Source organism: Colias eurytheme, chromosome 7, assembly GCF_061535395.1.
Source record: "Colias eurytheme isolate Ceu_HAF_F1 chromosome 7, ilColEury1 Martin Lab GWU primary, whole genome shotgun sequence".
Taxonomy (NCBI): Eukaryota; Metazoa; Arthropoda; class Insecta; order Lepidoptera; family Pieridae; genus Colias; species Colias eurytheme.
Window position 1 is genome coordinate 8,677,444 of NC_142986.1, and position 20,287 is coordinate 8,697,730.

A 20,287-nucleotide genomic window follows, 5' to 3' on the forward strand; every position below is an offset into this window, starting at 1 on the left:
TTTTTATATTATTATCATTTCAAGAATTAAGGTATAGACACGCAAAATCAGATTTTTTTTCCAGAATTTCTCTTTTCTAAATAATTGACTAATAAAGACTTAAACTTTAAGCCCTCACAAGCTTCATATTTCTATAATTACAACCCAATTAAAAATGTATATACAGATATAGTCTAGACCAATTAAAACAACTACTAATATCTTATAAATCCGTTTATTTCAACCGCTACCAGCTGCTCCTAAACCAAACGGCGAAGATGACCCTGTAGTTAGATAGTATACGCCAGGGCTGCCACTTTCGGAGTTATATCCCATATACGCGACTTCGTTTTTCATGCACCGACCGCTTTGAAATGTCGTCCAGTTTTCACATTTTCTTGCTGTAAATATTAATACCTTCATTAAATTCTTCTTTATAACTCAGTCTTTCACCTACATTCGTTTCAAATTAATGAATAAGTCTCCTGCAGGTAGAATTTATTATCTGTATTCCTAAGGCATGAAGGACTATGCGTCATGAGATTATCACGCTCTTTTCTTGAATATAAATTTCTTAATAACGTAAATGTTTCATATTAGTGTTTTGATCAATAGGTATTGATTAATCTTCGAAGAAACTAATAACATACACTATTAGAACATATTACTAAGATCAAACCCCTGAGTTAATTCAAAAGCAGGTCAAAATATCATATTCCGAACTATTAAGTGCAAACATTACCTGGAAAGCGTTCAGGAGAATTGATAGACTCCACATACAACTCCCACGCCCGACTGTGCTCGCAAATTGGCAAAATGCAGCCCGGCTGCATAGCTCCACTGTTAGGAAAGAAGTCTTTGTGACCTGTAATAATAATAAGAGCTTCTATTTTACCAGAGTAGATAATTTTTGAAGTATGCAGTAATGCAAATCTATACTACCATTATAAAGCTGAAAGTTTGTTTGTTCGAACGCGCTAATCTCAGGAACTTCTGGTCCGATTTGAAAAATTCTTTCGATATTAGATAGCCCATTTGTCGAGGAAGGCTATAAAGTAGGTATAGGCTATATATCATAACGTTAAGACAAACAGGAGCGGAGCAATGCGCAGGGCACAGCTAGTAATAGATAATATTGTAATTTTAAACATTATTCATATAAAGTTTCGTTGTCGCGTCGTAAAAAACTTTGATTTCAATATTAACTTCCTACAACATTATACATTTATTGGATTCAATACAAAAATACTTTTGATGACTATAAAACCAAATTTACCAACAGCTTCTCTAATTCCGAGCATGCCAGCATTTGTATGTATAACATCAACATAATCAGCATCAGACGGATCCAATCTATCATCCAGACTGACGTTACTAAAGCAGGGTCCTGCTGGGTCCAGGCCAGATATCCTGCCAATGCGCTGACCAGTGTCTTGTTGGACCTTTTGACCAGCTGCTCCAGCAATATGGGCACCAAGGGAATGACCGATTAGAAGTATTTTTGACGGGTTCTGACCACCTGGAATAATGAAATGATTATATTCCGTTAGGTACTTTAAGTAAGTGAAGTCCCGTGTCCCACCTGTGGGGTAAGGAGCAGATGCATTATTCATACATCTGTTTCACTGATCGATTTTCTTTAGGGACAAGTAGGTGATCAGCCTTCTGTGTCCTGCCAGACCGAGACATTTTTTTTCTTCGTCTCCATCGAGAATCGAACCCAGGACCCCTCGGTTCTACGCTCACGCGTCAACCACTGTACCAAGGAGGCGCTCTAGGTACTTTAGTAGGTCCTATAACATACTTCGATAGTTTCCTAATAAATGGATAGATATGGAAAAGAACTTCATATTATAACTGTTGTCAAAATCGGTGTAAAGCTACATTTTTTATGAAATTTGTTGCACAATCACAGCATTAATATAGCTTGACCCGTATCTTCGTAAAAATCACGTAAACAAAGAATTTAATATTTTTTTTTATCTTTATAAAATTAACAGATAATACCTATACATGCATTCTTAAATATGCCTTGCTTGTCTCGTTTGAAGTTGATAATTTGAAATAGAAAATACGAACGTTATTAAACCTAGTTCGTTAATGTCATTCAGAATATAACGGTAGGTAATGATAACTAAACTAAATTTTAGCGTCGTAAATAGTTAGGAAGTTTAAACTTTCGTACTCTGGGCTACCAGTTTTCACTGTTCCTGTGGGAATTCCAGAAATACATCTACTTTCCTAGTTTAACTTATGCCTTTGATGTTGTTCGTCGAGTACTCCTATACTACGGGGATAACAGCAACGCCGAGTATTTTAAGAGTAATTTAGAAAAGCTAATTACTAGATACCAATTAAAAATATAACTTCTTTTATTTTAGGTAATCTAGGTACATATTCTTTAGCAACTTGAAAGTATACCTAATTTATTTGGTAAACATGGTTTGCAATTTTGTATTCTTGCGTACTATCATTATTTAAAAAGTTATATTCAGTGTAGTTCTTTTATTAACTTTTATAGCAATGCTAATATTATTGTGCCGCCTATATTAACCAAGGGTCACTAACCTCCAAATATTCTTATTCGTCCAAGAAATCAAATACTCACGTCTTATGACATCACTCAATAAGCTTCCCAGCCGCTCTCCCATAAAACGCACATACGTAGACGATGTTATATACTCCAGGCCTATAACATTCCTTCCATCTAACGCAAATACTTTTAAATTCGTCCCTTTTAACAATTCTGGGGCTATAGCTTGTACCATCACACCTTCTGAATTCTCTAAATATCCATGAATTATGATAGCAATAGAATCTGTCGTCATCATACGTTTTAATCGATTCGTGAAATTGTATTTAGTATTACCATTCTTGGTGATTCTGTCTATGTTCAGTTTCTCACTAAATATGGTCAGGTTGGATCCTTGCATTTGCTCGTATGTTAGGCCGAAATAACTTTTTAGCACTTCGCCTGAAACGTTAAGATTAGGATTCAGTTGGATTTTATGAACGTTAATAAGTTAATAACGTAAATAAGTTCTTTAGTTTCACAAAAGTATTTTGTTCATAGTACGATTATAGGTTTTCTTCTCTTTTTTCATTTATAATGTATCAGATGTTAATATGGGATAAAAAAGCAACAACACAGAAACCTTATTTTGAACTCTAATAAAATAAGTCACATTACACGATTTTCACACACGAAGATGGAAAATCATTTTTGTAAGCTTTAAATCTAGGATTAATGCCGGGAGCACAAAGTAGATTTCCGATTGAATAATGTATTCTTCGAAGTTGGAACCCAAACGTATATTTATGTAAAAATAAGGCACGTCTGATTCTCGTCAAAATTCATGTACCGTACGAAAGATATTTGATATTTGCTGTTCATTTCTTCCAGATAGCCATAAATATGGTGTCCCCATAGAGTATTTTATGGTTTCGCTTCAAGATGTTATAATATCAAGGATTGCATTTGGAATTTTGATTTATTCAACTGGTGGATCAATTTAATAAGAAGTACTTGGCATTTCCACTGGTTTATTGACCGACATTATAAAATTTGAAGCATTTTTTGATTGTAGAGATATTCCGATTTAAAATACAATTATTTTCGATACATTTTTACTAGCCCTGTGATCCGAAGCTCTCATAAATAAATATTTTATAAGTTGTTGTGTGCAGAATCTTAACAAAAACTTACATTTATCAGAACCAGCTGAAAAAATAGGTTGTATCGCTGGTTTGGCGGCTTCTAGCATAGAACTAAAGCTAAATTTGGCGGGAGCTTGATTGACGTGGACTGCGTGTACGCCGACTATCAGGAACTTGTATATTTGTAGAATTTTGAAATTTACTGAAATAAAAATTACAATGAAAATCATTTCTGTGTATGCTCGTATCTCCTCTTAAATATCAAATGTAGTATAGTCTTAGTTGTCATATTATTATTCTGAAACGGCTTGAATGATTTTTATGGTACATATTTTATATGTAGGTAAATTCAGAATGATGAGGCTGTAAAATATTTTCTTATGCTCTAATGAGATAAGTAATTGGCAGTACAACGTTTTCCTGGTCAGCTAGTAAATATATTAAAAACTACATATCCTACGACGATTCAAAGGTGTTTCTAAAAAAGATCTAGTTGAATAAATAAATTTTTGACTGTAAGTTTTAATTTTATCTTATTACCAAATAGTCCAGTCAAATTAGCAGTGAAGCTGGATTTTCGTTACACCTTAATTCTGGCGTTCCAGAAGTTGTATGAAAAAGTTTTCCCAAAGTCTATAAAAGTTATCTTAATTATCCAATTTTATGAGAAACTAGCGGTCCGCCCCGGCTTCGCCCGTGGTACATATTTACGTTTTCTCTACATAAAAACCATCCTCGTACTTCAAGGAATATAATAAAAAAAGAATTATCGAAATCGGTTCAGCCGTTCTCGAGTTATGCGCTTACCAACACATTTTGCGATTCATTTTTATATATAAGAATGTTCTTAATTTTTAATTCCGTGAATCTTTACCAGATTATAAATATTAAAAACGATATGACTGCCATCTGTACAATTGTTTTTAAGTAATGATGTGTCAAAGGAATATACTCTCTATGTAATCTACTCATAGATAAGATACCTTAAGGCTATTTAGTTCAATATATTTACAATATTTTATCTAATTTGAAGAATTTATTGAAATCTGATGACAATCACTTTGTATTAAATTGACCAAAGCGTAGGAGGAGCTAAGAGAATTTGTTAGTAAATCATTCAATCATATTTAACGCGATGGGCAATACAAACCCACGGTTTTTGGGACAAATTCGTAATTGTCAAGTTGCTTAGATTAACCTGTTTCTAACGTGGGTTTTACATCCACAATACTGGAAAATATTGAGTTATAAATATTCTGCTCTTCCAGGAAGTTTAAAATTATGCTATGCTAGCTTTCCGCCCGCGGCTTCGCCCTCGTAGTCAAATAAAGATTTGCATAGTTCCCATTCCCGTGGGATTTCCGTGATAGGACTTATCTTATGTAATTTCTCCAGCTATCTCTGTACCAAATTTCATTCTTATCGGTTTAGTGGTGTGGGTAGTGGGTTTGATAGTAATTAAGAATAAAAAAGACCTTTCAATCAAAGCCAACCTACACTATATAATGTGAAATAATAATTTCAGTATCAATGGTCTTCTGTCCAAATTCCACTACCCATAACCGCTGATATTTGCAACGGAAATTAACGTTAAAACAAATAACTTAAATAAACTTACGTGACATTTCAAAACACTTTTAACCGAGCCACACTGATCCTCTGTTATTAGCTTACTCACGCCCATGCGAATAAAAATACATACATAAACTCTGGCCTTCAGAACTATTGCAAAATAATATAATTAAGAACAAGGGTACCATGACACCGTTTAGCCTATGGGATTTGTTAATACAATATATTACTTATTCATTGGTAAAGTAATCAGTTATAAAATACATTGATTACCAAACCACTTTTAGACAAGATTTTTATTTGGTACCTGTTTCTTTTTCCATACTTCTTTTTCTTTTGATTACAACGGCTGTAAAGTTTTCCAGGGAAAAACTTGAGCAAGGACTATTTGGAATTAATGCTTTTCCAGTGATAGGTCATGAATTGAAGGAGGCCATAGGCTACATATAATACTACGACCAATAGAACCGTAACATCAGTGAAAACTGTTATAAAAACAAGATAAATTCTTTTGCTCTTAAATAAAATTAGGTGGGTCAACATTCAACTAGTATATCCAGTCAGTGAAATAAAGGCAATCAAAATTATCTTCAAAGACACTCACTTGTATTGAAGCCAGCCAGTCAAATAAAGGCAACTAAAACTTTCAATTCCACTAAATTTAGTCTCAAAATTGTTAACAGTTCAAAGTTTCAGAAGTCGTCGTCAAACAACAAGCGATTTGTATCTCGCACAGCTATTAGTTCCGCATCACATTGTTGTGGCCTGCGCAATCATGTTACAATATCGTGTACAATACAAATTGTATGTCTATTTGAGGATTTATTTATTTTATTCATTGGAACGAACGATATCTCGTAAAACTCCGTTATGACAAGTTATTATAGTATTTAGGAATCCAATTTTAATCGGGTGCAATTTTCATGTTACGAATGTTTGTTACATTTGAACATAGCACACTTTTTGTGAACTCTTTTCGAGTGCAATGAATTAAAAAGTTACAAATAATATTCTTGTTAAAGTAAAGAATGGTTTGAAAACTTTATTTTGAATGTTATTTAATAAACTTATTGTTGTTGTTCTAGGCGTGACCCTTACCGCTCCGTTGCTTCTGGAAAATTATATACTACTAGCGGTCCGCCCCGGCTTCGCCCGTGGTACATATGAAAAATAGATGTTGGCCGATTCTCAGACTTACCCGATATGCACAGAAAATTTCATGAGAATCGGTCCACCCGTTTCGGAGGAGTATGCAGACTAACATTGTGACACGAGAATTTTATATATAAGACTAGCGGTCCGCCCCGGCTTCGCCCGTGGTACATATGAAAAATAGATGTTGGCCGATTCTCAGACTTACCCGATATGCACAGAAAATTTCATGAGAATCGGTCCACCCGTTTCGGAGGAGTATGCAGACTAACATTGTGACACGAGAATTATATATATAAGATAACACTATCAAATAATGTCTATTTCGTTGCTTTATAAAAAGAGATCACTCTTTTTATAAAGCAACGAAATAGCAAACGCAGACGCATCGCACGATTCAGCCATAAGCACCCACTCCACTGGGAAGTGGTTTGTTGCTGTCCTCAAAAAGTAAACTTGTTATTAAATTAGCCCTTATCACGCGACCAATCAAACTCTAGATGACCATTTTCATTACCCAATTGTCATTGCATTTGTTAATTCGATAATTGTAATAGCAGTGAAGCTATCTATCATTTTGATTGGTTTCATCAATTATTGTGTTCATTCCTTTGAAATTGTGGATTTTTTTTTTGTAAATTCAATACTAGGTATAATTTAGTGATAGAGCCCACATATTTAAAACTTTCTTAGCTTTAATCTTTCAATCTTATAATATATATAAATCTCGTGTCACAATGTTTGTCCTCAATGGACTCCTAAACCACTTAACCGATTATAATAAAATTCGCACACCATGTGCAGTTCGATCCAACTTGAGAGATAGGATAGTTTAAACATGTAGGTACCACGGGCGAAGCCGGGGCGGACCGCTAGTAGTAATATAAATTGTGTTGAGTAAACTAGTGTGTTCAAAATGTTTAGGTATATTTTTATATGAGTATAGTATGCAGTATTTTAATTTAATATTAATTTTACTCCCTAAATTTTTCATAATGATGACTGAAGGAGACATTTTTACGAAGTTATGCTACTAATTGACGTATGGCGGGAAGAAAAGCAATAAATCAAATTATTTGTAAACGTGGAAAGTTATTCTTCTTTTAAAGAAAAAAAAGAAAGAAAGACTTGAAGAAAAAGTACGGTCGTTTTAATCAAAGGTAAGATTCACAGAAATACAAATTGCTCACAAAGGTATCTTTATCAGAAACAATATAGCTATTTATTGGAAACAGAATGTTCAGAACCGATTTAGTAGTTTTTAAATAACACAGTACAAAAAACATTTTAAACTTACAATAATTAATTGAAGCTATAATAAAAAATTAAAAACCTTACTACGTTTAACCGTACCGTTTTTTACCACATCTGTACTTGTGATATTATAAAGCTGAAGAGTTTGTTTGTTTGTTTGAACGCGTTAATCTCAGGAACTACTGGTACGATTAGAAAAATTTTTTCGGTGTTAGATAGCCCATTTATGGAGGAAGGCTATACTTAACATCATACTAAGAGCAGCAGGAGCGGAGCCACGCTGGTAAAACCGCGGGGCGCAGCTAGTTTAAAATATCTTTAAAATATTTTGCAATATTCTTATGATGATACCTAATCACATCAAACGTTTCTAGATAGATATTTTATAGATAGTAGAACGTAAAGGTAAATTTTCTTTATATTATAAAAGAATCCGGTTTATCGTCACCATTTACGACATTGTTTTGAAAGCTTATGACCAATAAATAAAGTGATTACCAATTTAACGAATTTCCCTTTTTTCCTTATTTGAAGATTCCATGAATTTACGCTGAAACTTTTGTCTTAGCTTTGAATGCCGCAGAATTGTTTTTTTTTTATGAAAAACTTCAGTCGGATCTGTTTAAACGTGAAACTTAAGTATTATTGGTTTTAAATAAAATTGATCATAATATTTATTTTGCTTTGCTAGATTTACTTATAAAATAGCTGTAGTTTTTAACCATCGAATCATACTTACTTACCTACTCTTTAATATTAAAACAAGAGCTACTCCGGTCATTTTGTTAAGGCGTGTATGTTAAGGAAATTCACATTCATGTTACAAAATGTATTTTACGTGGGAACCCTAACAATAAAGTATCATTTACCAATTACATTTCTATTTGATGGGCTTACTAATTTTCGCGTTTATCAGCTTTGAGTTTATTATTTAAATGCTTGTGGTTTTCAAATCAAGCGCAGTTTTCAGTGATCTAAAAGTAGTACGGAAATTTTGATTTTGTTTAAAATAATAAATGTTTGTTATGTGAATGTATTTAATATCTTAAGGCTATTTCAATATTTCGTACTTATTTAATTAGCTTATTAATAAATATTTTTTAATTTAATTAATATAAGCTATAGTTTATATTCTAATAAGCATTAGCTACTAACGTACAAGACATAATAAATCAGATATTATATTTACGTCTAAAACAAAATATTTTAACATATTTGAAAATAAATGTGTAATATAAATGAAAAGATGGATCATATCGTGTTCAAATTGAATGGAATAGAGCATAAAGGTAAATATTAATTGAAATAGTTTGAATTTTATATGAGGTGATTTCTATATCAGACCCAGACGTAAAGCCAACATTTCATATTAGTCTTTTCAAAGTTGTTTCAATGTATGGAAAATTTGTTAAAGTTTAGTGAACCATTTCGTATAAGGCCAAGGCCGCACTAGGGCTGAACCGCCGCGGTTTTTTACCCTCGTGATTTGTGAATGAAGCAACCTCGTTCAAACGGCGCGGGCGTCGTAATTTTCACCCGCGACTGATTTTAAAACCGATTAACGCTCGCGAGTGAAAACCGTGAATTCGCACCGAAGTTAGTTCTTGATAGAACTAACCCTTAATGTTGGCACGCACCGCTCGCAGGAAAAGAGCGGCCTCAGCCGTAGGGTAACCCGTAGTTTTAATTATCAACATCAGATGATAATGTTTTCTCGTTAATTGAAAACGAAAGAAAGATGAGCATAGAATTATCAATTTTTAATGAAAAGGCAAATTTAAAACGCATTATACTTTTATAATAATAAAATAAACAGGTATTATTTTATTACCACTAACCCGTAAGCAGTTAAATTAATTATTCTTATTCCAATACAGGTAAATTTTACTGTATCGAAACAACAAACACAATAAAGTCTATGAGGATTAATTTATTTAAACTCTATATAGAGTATAGACTCTATTTAAATAGGCTTATTCTATGGAGCATTCAACCAGACCCAACCGAAGCATCGACCCATTTTCAAATACATTAAAACTACATTATATATCTCTTTTAAACTTTCAGCTGACGGCAGATTCAGCCCAGATTTCACTCTAAACGAATACATTAGAACCGTAGCGGACCTTCGCGACACTAAAGTCATGTGCAGGGAGGGAGGTTGTGGGGCTTGTATAGTATCTGTAAGGGCCTCTACACCCACACAAGAGATTAAAACGTTCGCCGTGAATTCTGTAAGTTTGTATGGTTAGGCGCGATTGAAATAGATGTCGATAATTATAATATTAATACCAAAAGTTTGATATAACTGTGTATCGATAATTTAGGATTCTGTATGATTAAGATCGCGATGGGTTGATTATTTTGTAACTTTAATTTGACCTAAATTTATTAATATTATATATATTATTTGTTATGTACACAAAAAATATCTGTGTTACCTAAATAGTAGATCAGTTAAGAAATAGGTTTTATCGCGTTCAACATAGCAGAATACTAAATTAAAATCAGTACATATAATGGATGCTTTAAAAATAATCTAATTCAGAATTGCTTCTACATAGGATTACATTTAAGAATACGCTAAAGATTAATATTTTACCAAGTATGAAATATATTATTATTAAAGTTTCCTTAACTTTTTCTTTCTAGTGTTTAGTATCTCTATTTTCTTGCCATGGGTGGGATATTCGAACAACAGTAAGCATAGGCAACAGTACTATTGGATATCATGAGATACAGAAGAGATTAGCTGCTGTGAACGGCTCGCAATGTGGATTCTGTTCACCAGGCTGGGTTATGAGCATGTACAGGTAATTTATTTGTATAGATTTCCGTATTTTTTACTTTTGTTGGTATAAAGTGGTAGTTATGTAATGATTTCCAATTGTGTTGTTTCACATTATTAGATAATATCGTACAAAATGTGGAAAACCAGATGTCTGTAAAACTATAAGATAAAATGTCGCCCGTGTATACTGTACAGTCTAATAAATTTGCTCTAACATCCATTGAAAGCGACATTAAAATAGTTCAGTCCTTGTTCAGTCGTCAATTCTCCACACATAATAATATATTCTTGTATCGAAATAGAAAATAACTATTACATTTTTCATTAAAATCATATGAAAACATTTTAGCCTATTGGAGTCAAATCCAAAACCAACAGCAGCAGAAATAGAAAATTCATTCGCCAGTAATATATGCAGATGTACTGGCTATAGATCAATAGCTGAGGCTTTCAAATCCTTCGCAATTGATGCAAATAAAGAAATAAAACAAAATCTTATAGACCTTGAAGATCTTGGTAATATTAAATGTGATAAAAAGTGTAAAGAAGGTCCAAAAGAAGACGAAAATGAAAGTACATGGTGTGTTATTGAGAAAGATGAAAATGTAGCAATTGAAATAAGTGGAGATGGCTTTAAATGGTACAGAGCTACAAATTTGAATGATGTATTCAGTGCTATGGGGAACGGAGAATATAAAATAGTAGCTGGAAATACGGGACAAGGTATGTATTTATTATATGAATTAAATATCCAAATCTTTTTACTTTGAGTGTAAAACAGGCTTACACACAATGAATTATTGTGTTATTTGGTGTGTTATTTGACTGGTATCTGTTTTGTCTTCATTAATGTGAATATAGGATAATATGTAAAAAGTAATTATTAGATTAAATATTGGTTAATATACGTGTAATGGATAGCCAAAAACTTTGTGAAGGCGATCTATTTTATTATTTACATAATTATATTAATTCTAAGTTATAGTTGAACATATTGTATTATGTAATCAAATTAAATGGTCTAGATTGTATATATGATACTAGTGGTGCGCCCCGGCTTCGCCCGTGGTACATATTTCGCAATAAAAGGTAGCCTATGTCCTTTCTCGGGTATCAAAATATCTCCATACCAAATTTCATGCAAATTGGTTCAGTAGTTTAGGCGTGATTGAGTAACAGACAGACAGACAGAGTTACTTTCGCATTTATAATATTAGTATGGATTATAGTTATCGTAAAAGAATATTTGAACAGGTGTTTACCGCATCAAGGATTATCCGAAAAACGTAATAGACATATCAAATGTAACGGAATTAAAGGGTTTTGATATTGACGTTAACCTAATCTTAAAAGCTGCTCTTTCATTAACCGAAATGATGGAAACAATTCTGAAGTTGTCCAAAGAAAATGAGGACTTTTCTTATCTGAAAGAGTTATGGGATCATATGGATTTGGTTGCTCATATACCTGTTAGAAATGTAAGTCCTTTTTTCCTAGTTTTAGGTAATTTACTAATAGTAAATTTTTTATTTTATTAAAATTCAATAGGTACAGAAAAGATTTTAAATTTACAATTATTCCTTCAAAATTTAAAACGAAAGGGAATGTTAGGAATTTTGCCAAATCCCACTTAAGAAGGAAAAAATATAAACAAGTATGTTATGACTAGCTGGAGCTGTTCACGTATTTTTCAATTAAAAATGAGTATTAATAAAACATTGTTATGTAAATTTTACACGAGAAACATTCGTTAATAGGATTTTAATAATATAAGCTATTTTTTTCAACCGATTTAAATAAAGAAAAGAAGTTCTCAATTCGATTGTATTTTTATGGTTGTTTGCTTCATCAAACATTTCGACTGGGTGAATCAATTTTGATACTTATTTCTTTTTGTATTTGAAAGCCTACAAATTCGATTGGAATTCCTATTTAAGTTTTATCTTCTTCTGACAATTTGAAGGCGGTTTAGTTTTTTTTTATAATTGTAATATTCTAATAAATTTTTAGATGCATTTAATAATTTTTAATAATGTTGGTCTAAGGTTGGCACGATTGGCGGTAATTTAATGTTAAAACATACAAACAAAGAATTTCAATCTGATCTCTTTGTACTTCTTGAAGCAGTTGGTGGCATGATTACTATTGGTAAGAAAAATATATCAATTAATTACTTAGTGTTAAAGTTAAAGTTTTTGTGGTCATAGACATAATTTCCACGCGCAATTGCTACTCATGTCAACTCATCTAAAGCGAAAGGCGCAGGTTCGAATCACATATAACGATCGACTTTTTTCTATTCTTTAGAATTTTCATATACATGTTTTAACAGTTCTAATTTATGTTCGATAAAAATCTCACTGTGTAAAGTTATTTTTTAATTATTCCTAGCTGAAGGCGTGGGGAAATATAAAATCATGTCTCTACTGGACTTTCTTAAGGTTGATATGAATAATAAGGTTTTAATTAATGTTTTATTACCACCGTTATCTAAAGACTGCATTTTAAAAACTTACAAGGTAAGGAAATGTTTACAGTACTTTTTTTTTTTATTATTAACATTTTATGAGCGCTATATGAGCCTAATATTTTAAATCGCTACGCACTAAAATGTTACATATCAATATAACTTATTGCTATAATTTAATACCTCACAGATAAAACTTTATGTCACTGCTTATGGACACACAATTCAAATCAATTAAAATACTTGAATAGAATAGAATAGAAAACACTTTATTGTACAATGCACACAAAAACAAAATTTACAAAAAACGATATTTAACTTAAAATTAATGTACAATTTGGCGGCCTTATCGCTTAAAAGCGATTTCTTCCAGGCAACCTTGGGGTATAGGAAAAATAAATCAGTAAAAAGGTAGATAGTGCATAAATACGTACATTATACAAGAAACTAATTATACATAGATTACATATACTTAAGAATCAAATAATATTATACAAAAACAAATGAGAAATGAGCAGTATAGGAATACAAATATTAGAAGAGAGGAATATAAATTTACATAAATAGATAACTAAATCAGCAAAGAACATAGACAAACAGCATTAGAGAGATAGATAGTAGTTCTTAACAAGAGTTCTTAACTTGTTGAGCATTCACAGTGAAATTTTCATTTTCAGATAATGCCCTGCTCCCAAAATTCTCGTGCGATAGTAAACGCGGCATTCCTATTCAAATTTCACCACAGCTCCCAAATTTTAGACAAAATGACAATCGTGTATGGTGGTATATCACCAAGTTTCGTACATGCTGCTAAATCTGAGATGGCATTGATTGGTAAAGATCCCTTCACAAATGAGACATTGAACATAGCTCTAAGAAGTTTGTCGGAGGAAATAAATCCTGAAGTTATGGAAACTGAGCCATCTGTAGATTATCGGAAAATGTTAGCTCTGAGTCTTTTCTATAAGGTAATAAATATTACGAGAATATCCGCCGTTTCTGGAAACGTCTGTTAGATAATAACGTCTCATGTTGTTGTTTATTTTTCGCGGATTTGTAGAAATTATAATGTGACACGTTATAATTTGTTTTTCTCTTCTTCTTATAACTCATTTTATAAAAGGAAATTATATATAAACACTAGCGGTCCGCCCCGGCTTCGCCCGTGGTACCTACATGTTTACACTATCCTGTCTCTCAAGTTGGATCGAACTGTACATGGTGTGCGAATTTTATTATAATCGGTTAATTGGTTTAGGAGTCCATTGAGGACAAACATTGTGACACGAGATTTATATATATTAAAGATAATATTAATGTTAATGTTCATAATATAATGAAGTTTAAAGCGATACTTTAAACACATTCCTCGCCACGCATATTATTGGTGGTTAAGCTGAATCCTTAGCACCTTGCACTTACACGTATGCACGCACGCACACACAGCCTTTCCACATACACTTTCCACACGTATTTTTCAACTCCGTCTACCCCGATGTATATATTGTAGATTCACTATGATTTATTCTATTTTTGTTTATAAATAATGCTCACTATATTTCACAGGCGATTCTAAGCTTATCACCTGATGATAAAATAAATCCCATATATCTTTCTGGTGGTGATATAATTAAAAGAGAAGTTTCCAAAGGAAATCAGTATTACGATACAGATCCAACTATTTGGCCGCTAAATAAACCGATACCGAAGTTAGAAGCATTAATACAATGTAGTGGTGAAGCGGTATACGCTAATGCTTTACCGAAGTTAACAAATGAGGTGTTTGCTGCATTTGTTCTAGCTGATGCAACTCCGGGAAGTATTATTAGTGATTTTGATACCTCTGAAGCTTTTGTAAGTTGCCATGATACTACAAACATTACACTTCTAATTACATTAGATCTCCAAATATTTATTCTTATATTTTATATTGGAATTGATAAAATAATCGCATCCGCATCTTTGTAATATTTAAAAACATTCAACCTCAAAGACTTATTCATTCAAACTAAACTTGTATAGACGCTTTGAATCAATGGTATTAATAATTGTTATTTATTTGTCAGAAACTTGAAGGCGTCGTTGCATTTTACACGGCAAAAGATATACCTGGAAAAAATACCTTTACACCAAGTAATGTGCCTCTCATGGCAGCTGATGAAGAGATCCTATGTTCTGGAAAAGTATTATTTCATGGCCAACCCGCTGCTATTATAGTTGCAAATAGAGAATTTACCGCCAACAAAGCTGCTAAACTAGTGAAAATCATTTATTCTGTGATTAACAAAAACAAACCATTACTTACTATCGATGACGTTTTAAAATCTCCTGATAATAAATCGAGAGTAATAAATAATGATTCCATAAAACCCAGTAATGTAGGTAATGATGTGAAACATGTAATCAAAGGTGAATTTAAAACAGCAGATCAATATCATTATTACATTGAACCTCAAACGTGTGTTGCTAAACCTATTGAAGATGGATTGGAAATACATTCAGCTACACAGTGGCTCGATTTAGCTAATGTTGCTGTTGCTCAATGTCTAAATGTTCCAGTAAATAGGTAAGCTATTTAGGTAATAAAAGACTTGATGTCTTTGTTAAACTTTAAATCTAAATGAGTAGCCAGAGGTCTGTATCATTTTCGTCACGCTTTTCACTAATTATATAAGTCATAAATCCAGTCATTATAAGATCAAACTTGGCAACCCACTATAGTAACGGCTACTCTTCCTCGCCAAATGTATATTGTGGCAAAAAAGTGTGATAAAATTAACTAAACTTTACATATTTGTGATAATAAAGTCACTTATTAATTTTTAATTGATTGCAGTATAAATGTAATCGTTCGTAAAGTGGGTGGTTCCTATGGAGGTAAAATAACTAGATCAGCTCAAGTCGCATGCGCAGCTGGTCTAGTGGCACATCTACAGAAAAAAACGTGTAGATTGGTTCTGTCTCTTGAAACTAATATGCGGTCGATTGGGAAGAGATTACCGACTCTTAGTAATTTTGAGGTATAATTATTATTATGCTACGAGTTATTATAATCACAGTATTAACTTGTTTAGCACTGATAGTTTTCATAAAAAAATGCTTGAACTATAATTTTTTTAATATGCAATCAAAAGTAAGTGACTAAATGACTTAGAATTTATTTTTGCCATAAGCCATATAATTAATAGATAACAGGGGCACGAGCCAGAATATTTTACGAGTTATTTGTTAAATATGTTGCAAATCCAATAGCATTGAAACAAGACACGTGACTTTTGTGTTAATTCTTAGCGTTACGGTTTGAACTACTGTACCTTTTGAAACAAAACGCTAAATATATAAACCAAGGTCAATATTTTATCCAAATTATATTTGTACACAGGCGGGTGTAGATGAAAAAGGTGTCATCCAGTATCTAAAGAACACTTTCTATCAAGATAATGGTCATTCAATTAATGAAGTGATCGTCCCTCTAACTGTTAATCATTTCTTTAATTGCTACGACACTCAGAGGTGGGAAATAGAAGCTAATACTGTTTTGACTGATAAACCTTCGAACACTTGGTGTCGTGCTCCAGGTAAAATTATATCCTTATTTTATTTATAAATGCATAGTTATGATATTTGTTTTAAATAATATAAAAAAAACTTTATTTTTCAATTTCTGAAATTTTGACGCATTGCAAGAATAGCTAGCTATCTATCTAGGATGTACAATCGTTTCATGAATTGTAAGGAAAAAGTTTTTCTACAATTTAAAATTAATTTCGGGAATAAACTAGACAAGAAACTTTTTTGATCAATAATTAATGGTAGCCGTATTTTTTTAGGTTCTACAGAAGGTGTAGCAATGATAGAGTACATTATGGAAAAAATTGCATATGAAATAGGCCAAGATCCTATGCAAGTTCGAATCGCAAACATGATCCGTGAAAACAATCCTCTTATAGATATGATTGATCAATTAAAAAGAGATTCTGATTATGATACTAGAAAAACAGAAATCGAAGAGTTTAATAAAAATAACCGGTGGCGCAAGAGAGCAATGAAAATGATGCCGATGAAGTATGATGTAGGATACTTTGGTAATTATAACTCCATAGTTTCAATATATCACGGTGATGGAAGCGTCGTTATTATACATGGTGGTATTGAAATGGGGCAAGGTCTTAATACTAAAGTTGCTCAAGTATGCGCCTATACACTTGGTATACTGATAGAAAAAGTTAGTGTGCAACCATCTACAAGTTTTACTTCCCCTAATACTATGACTACAGGCGCTAGCATTGGAAGCGAATGTGTTTCATACGCCACTAAAAAAGCATGTGAAATTTTATTAGATAGATTGGCTCCTATCAAAGCAAAAGGAAGTTTTACTTGGGAAGAGCTAATTGTTGAAGCATTTAAAGAAGAAATTGATTTGCAAGCGTCTTACATGTATTCTGCTATGAAAGATGATGTGAAACCTTATGCTGTAAATGCAGTATGTGTTTTAGAGGTGGAAATTGACATTTTAACTGGAAATCATGATGTGAGACGGTTGGATCTTCTTGAAGATGTTGGTAGGAGCCTTAGTCCTATGATAGATGTCACACAGGTAATCCTATTTAACATTTAATCATTCAAAATAACCAAAAACAAACATATACACAAATTGACTAAAAATTATTGAAAAGTGAAAAAAGGTATAATAATTTTATAAAATTGCAGATAGAAGGTGCCTTCGTTATGGGCCTTGGATATTGGACGCAAGAAAATCTGATATACGATTCCTTATCAGGGAGATTATTAACCGATCGCACGTGGTCCTACAAGCCTCCAGGTATTAAAGATATACCAGCAGATATGAGAATTTACTTCTGCAAAAACTCTAAAAACGAGTTCGGTGTGCTGCAATCGAAAGGTAAAATTCAACATATTTTTTTATCATAACATCCGACTGCATGAAAACTTAAAAATAATATTGCACTATATATAGATACCATCTTTAATAATTTTGATGAACCCATTCTTACGTAAAGATTACAACGCCCTTTACGGTACGAATTACGATCCTTCAAACCATTGACGCTGTAGAGCGAGTCAAGGAAACATGTACGGTGTTTCTACATACATAGTAAGATAATATGCTCGAATTACACAGTCTATCCAATCTAAGGTTAGCCAATACTACGTTTAACTAGACTTCAACAAACTAATGTAGGCTACTCGTATATCCCTTAATTCATAATATCAAGTGTCGATTGTTCGATATTCAGCTACTTTTGATTAACAAACAAGAAACAGACAAAACTTGGCTCACAATAATACATATATGCTAAGTAACTTCAATATAATTATGGAATATCCCTTGAAATTTTCATGGAAATCATTTTGAAAAAGAAGAACATACTTTCAAATGACGTACTCTCAAAGCAAAATCAAGGTCCTGCTATAATGACAGGATAGGAAGGAATGGTTTCCAATTTCTTTCCCAGTTAGAAATACGATGAAACACTTTAAATATTATATCATATAACCAAATATCAAGGTCTCTGATTACATAATAGGAAGGGCTTTCGTCTGCCCTTAGAGTAAGAAATTTGCTGACTTTTATTATCATGTGTATCTTTATTTATATCGATTTGCTTATTTCTTTTGCTTGTTTTATTACTCCCCTGTCTTTATGTTCATTATTTTTCATTTGTGTAAAATCTATTTTTATATTTTTGAGTAAAAATTTAAGACAAGAAACTGTGATTCACCTTCATTAAATGGGATGTAAATAAGTGATTAATAATTTATTTATTTATTTATAATGCATTAACATAACGTGAAACCACAGCAAACAAATTAACTTATTTAATTTAAAAATCATCGGCCAAGACAGTTTTTAAAACAAAAACTCCATCAGAAAAAAATTAGCGAAGTGACCATTTGAACTATCAATCTTAGATCAATCCGGGCGTTATTTTTAGGTTTCGTTAGTCAATTACTTAAGCTTTTTTCTATTCTTTCTTCTTCTTTACAGAGTCTATATAATGCCGTAAAACTAAATAATAAACAAGTCTATTTCAGGTACCGGGGAACCAGCACTATGCCTGGCTACAGTGATCATCCACGCGGTCCGAGAAGCAGTGCGCCTAGCGCGCTTGGACGCCGGCCTTCCAGACGAATGGTTACGAATTGGTATGCATTTAGTTATGAATTATGGAATAATTTACGTACTAAATTTTAAGGTAGAGATATTTTGTGTATTAATTAATGTAGAGATTTTATTTTATTTTGCAATTGTGAAATTATCAATTTTAATATTCGATTTTTTAAGAATAGAAAAAAGTCGCTTGAAAAGGCATCCAAAACTGCGTCCTTCGTATAAAGAAATAGTGTTATAAGAAATATACCATGTCAAACGGCAAAACATTTGAACATAAATTCAAAAGATTTCTACACAGATGTAGAAATTAATTATTTCTTAATAAGTAATTAGTATTTTTATAGTGAAACGAAAATAACAATAAAAGCTAGTATTTTTTTGTTTCAGAAAACCCTTGTACAGTGGAAAATATATTTATGGCTGTGGGACATAAGATTGAACATTTCAAATTAATATAAAAATAATAATTCTAGATTTACTAATTGTCTAATTACTATTGTTACATTTTCTTGTGTGATGTTTATTTAGCTACGACTTATTGGAAATGTAAATTTAACTATTCAGTTTAATGTATATACTAGTTATGCCGCGCGGTTTCACCCACGTGGCTCCGCTCCTGTTGGTCATAGCATGATAATATAGCCTTCATCAAAAAATGGGCTATCTAGCACCGAAAGAATTTTTCAAATCGGACAAGTATTTCCTGAGATTAGCGCGTTGAAACAAACAAACTCTTCAGCTTTATTATATTAAGTATAGATTAAACTATTAATTACTATATATTTTATATTTTATTTTACGTTATAAATTTATGAAAACTACTATCTGGATACCGTGGCTTTATTCGCATGTTATCTAAACAAAAAGTAGTGTGTTTATCCAGACTACTACCTATATATTATATTTACTTTAGTAATTTTTATTTCCGGATGCACAATAAAGTATTTTTGTTTGTTTGTTTGTACTATCTTACTCTGTACCAAATTTCATGCAGATTCGATGAGCTATTTTGTATTAAAGAGTAGAGGTACAAATATCTATAAATTCTTACAAATGATGCAAAAGTAACTTTATTAACTTTATAAAAACATTTTCTACATGAAAAATGGAAATCAACATTTCACTTTTAATTAAATTACAGTTTAATATGTACATAATATTATTATGCAAACATACGAATTCAAACATGGTTTTGAAAATCTATTTTAGCACAAGTTCATAAACCTAACTTCAATGTACATTTAATTTATTTTTAATTAACGAGAAATGAACGTATTTT

At 32.1% G+C, this 20,287-nt stretch overlaps 2 protein-coding genes across 2 annotated transcripts; one reads left to right on the forward strand and one right to left on the reverse strand.

The window, feature by feature from the left end:
- Positions 1–219: 219 nt before the first annotated feature.
- LOC149907212 (pancreatic lipase-related protein 3-like) lies at positions 220–3,821 on the reverse strand. Its single transcript, XM_090103698.1, has 5 exons — positions 3,686–3,821; positions 2,588–2,953; positions 1,256–1,498; positions 722–844; positions 220–380 (listed from the first exon to the last, which is right to left on the reverse strand). Exons 1-5 carry the CDS (start codon positions 3,741–3,743, stop codon positions 220–222), a joined length of 951 nt encoding a protein of 316 aa, XP_089959824.1. The 5' UTR covers positions 3,744–3,821.
- A 5,018-nt stretch (positions 3,822–8,839) lies between these two features.
- On the forward strand, positions 8,840–19,466 carry LOC149907213 (xanthine dehydrogenase-like). Its single transcript, XM_090103759.1, has 16 exons — positions 8,840–8,903; positions 9,682–9,848; positions 10,267–10,427; positions 10,755–11,128; positions 11,660–11,883; positions 12,451–12,553; positions 12,797–12,924; positions 13,550–13,840; positions 14,439–14,726; positions 14,939–15,438; positions 15,709–15,892; positions 16,255–16,450; positions 16,703–17,469; positions 17,583–17,775; positions 18,930–19,040; positions 19,396–19,466. The coding sequence occupies exons 1-16, from the start codon at positions 8,840–8,842 to the stop codon at positions 19,464–19,466; spliced, it is 3,822 nt and encodes a 1,273-aa protein (XP_089959885.1).
- Positions 19,467–20,287: the final 821 nt, after the last annotated feature.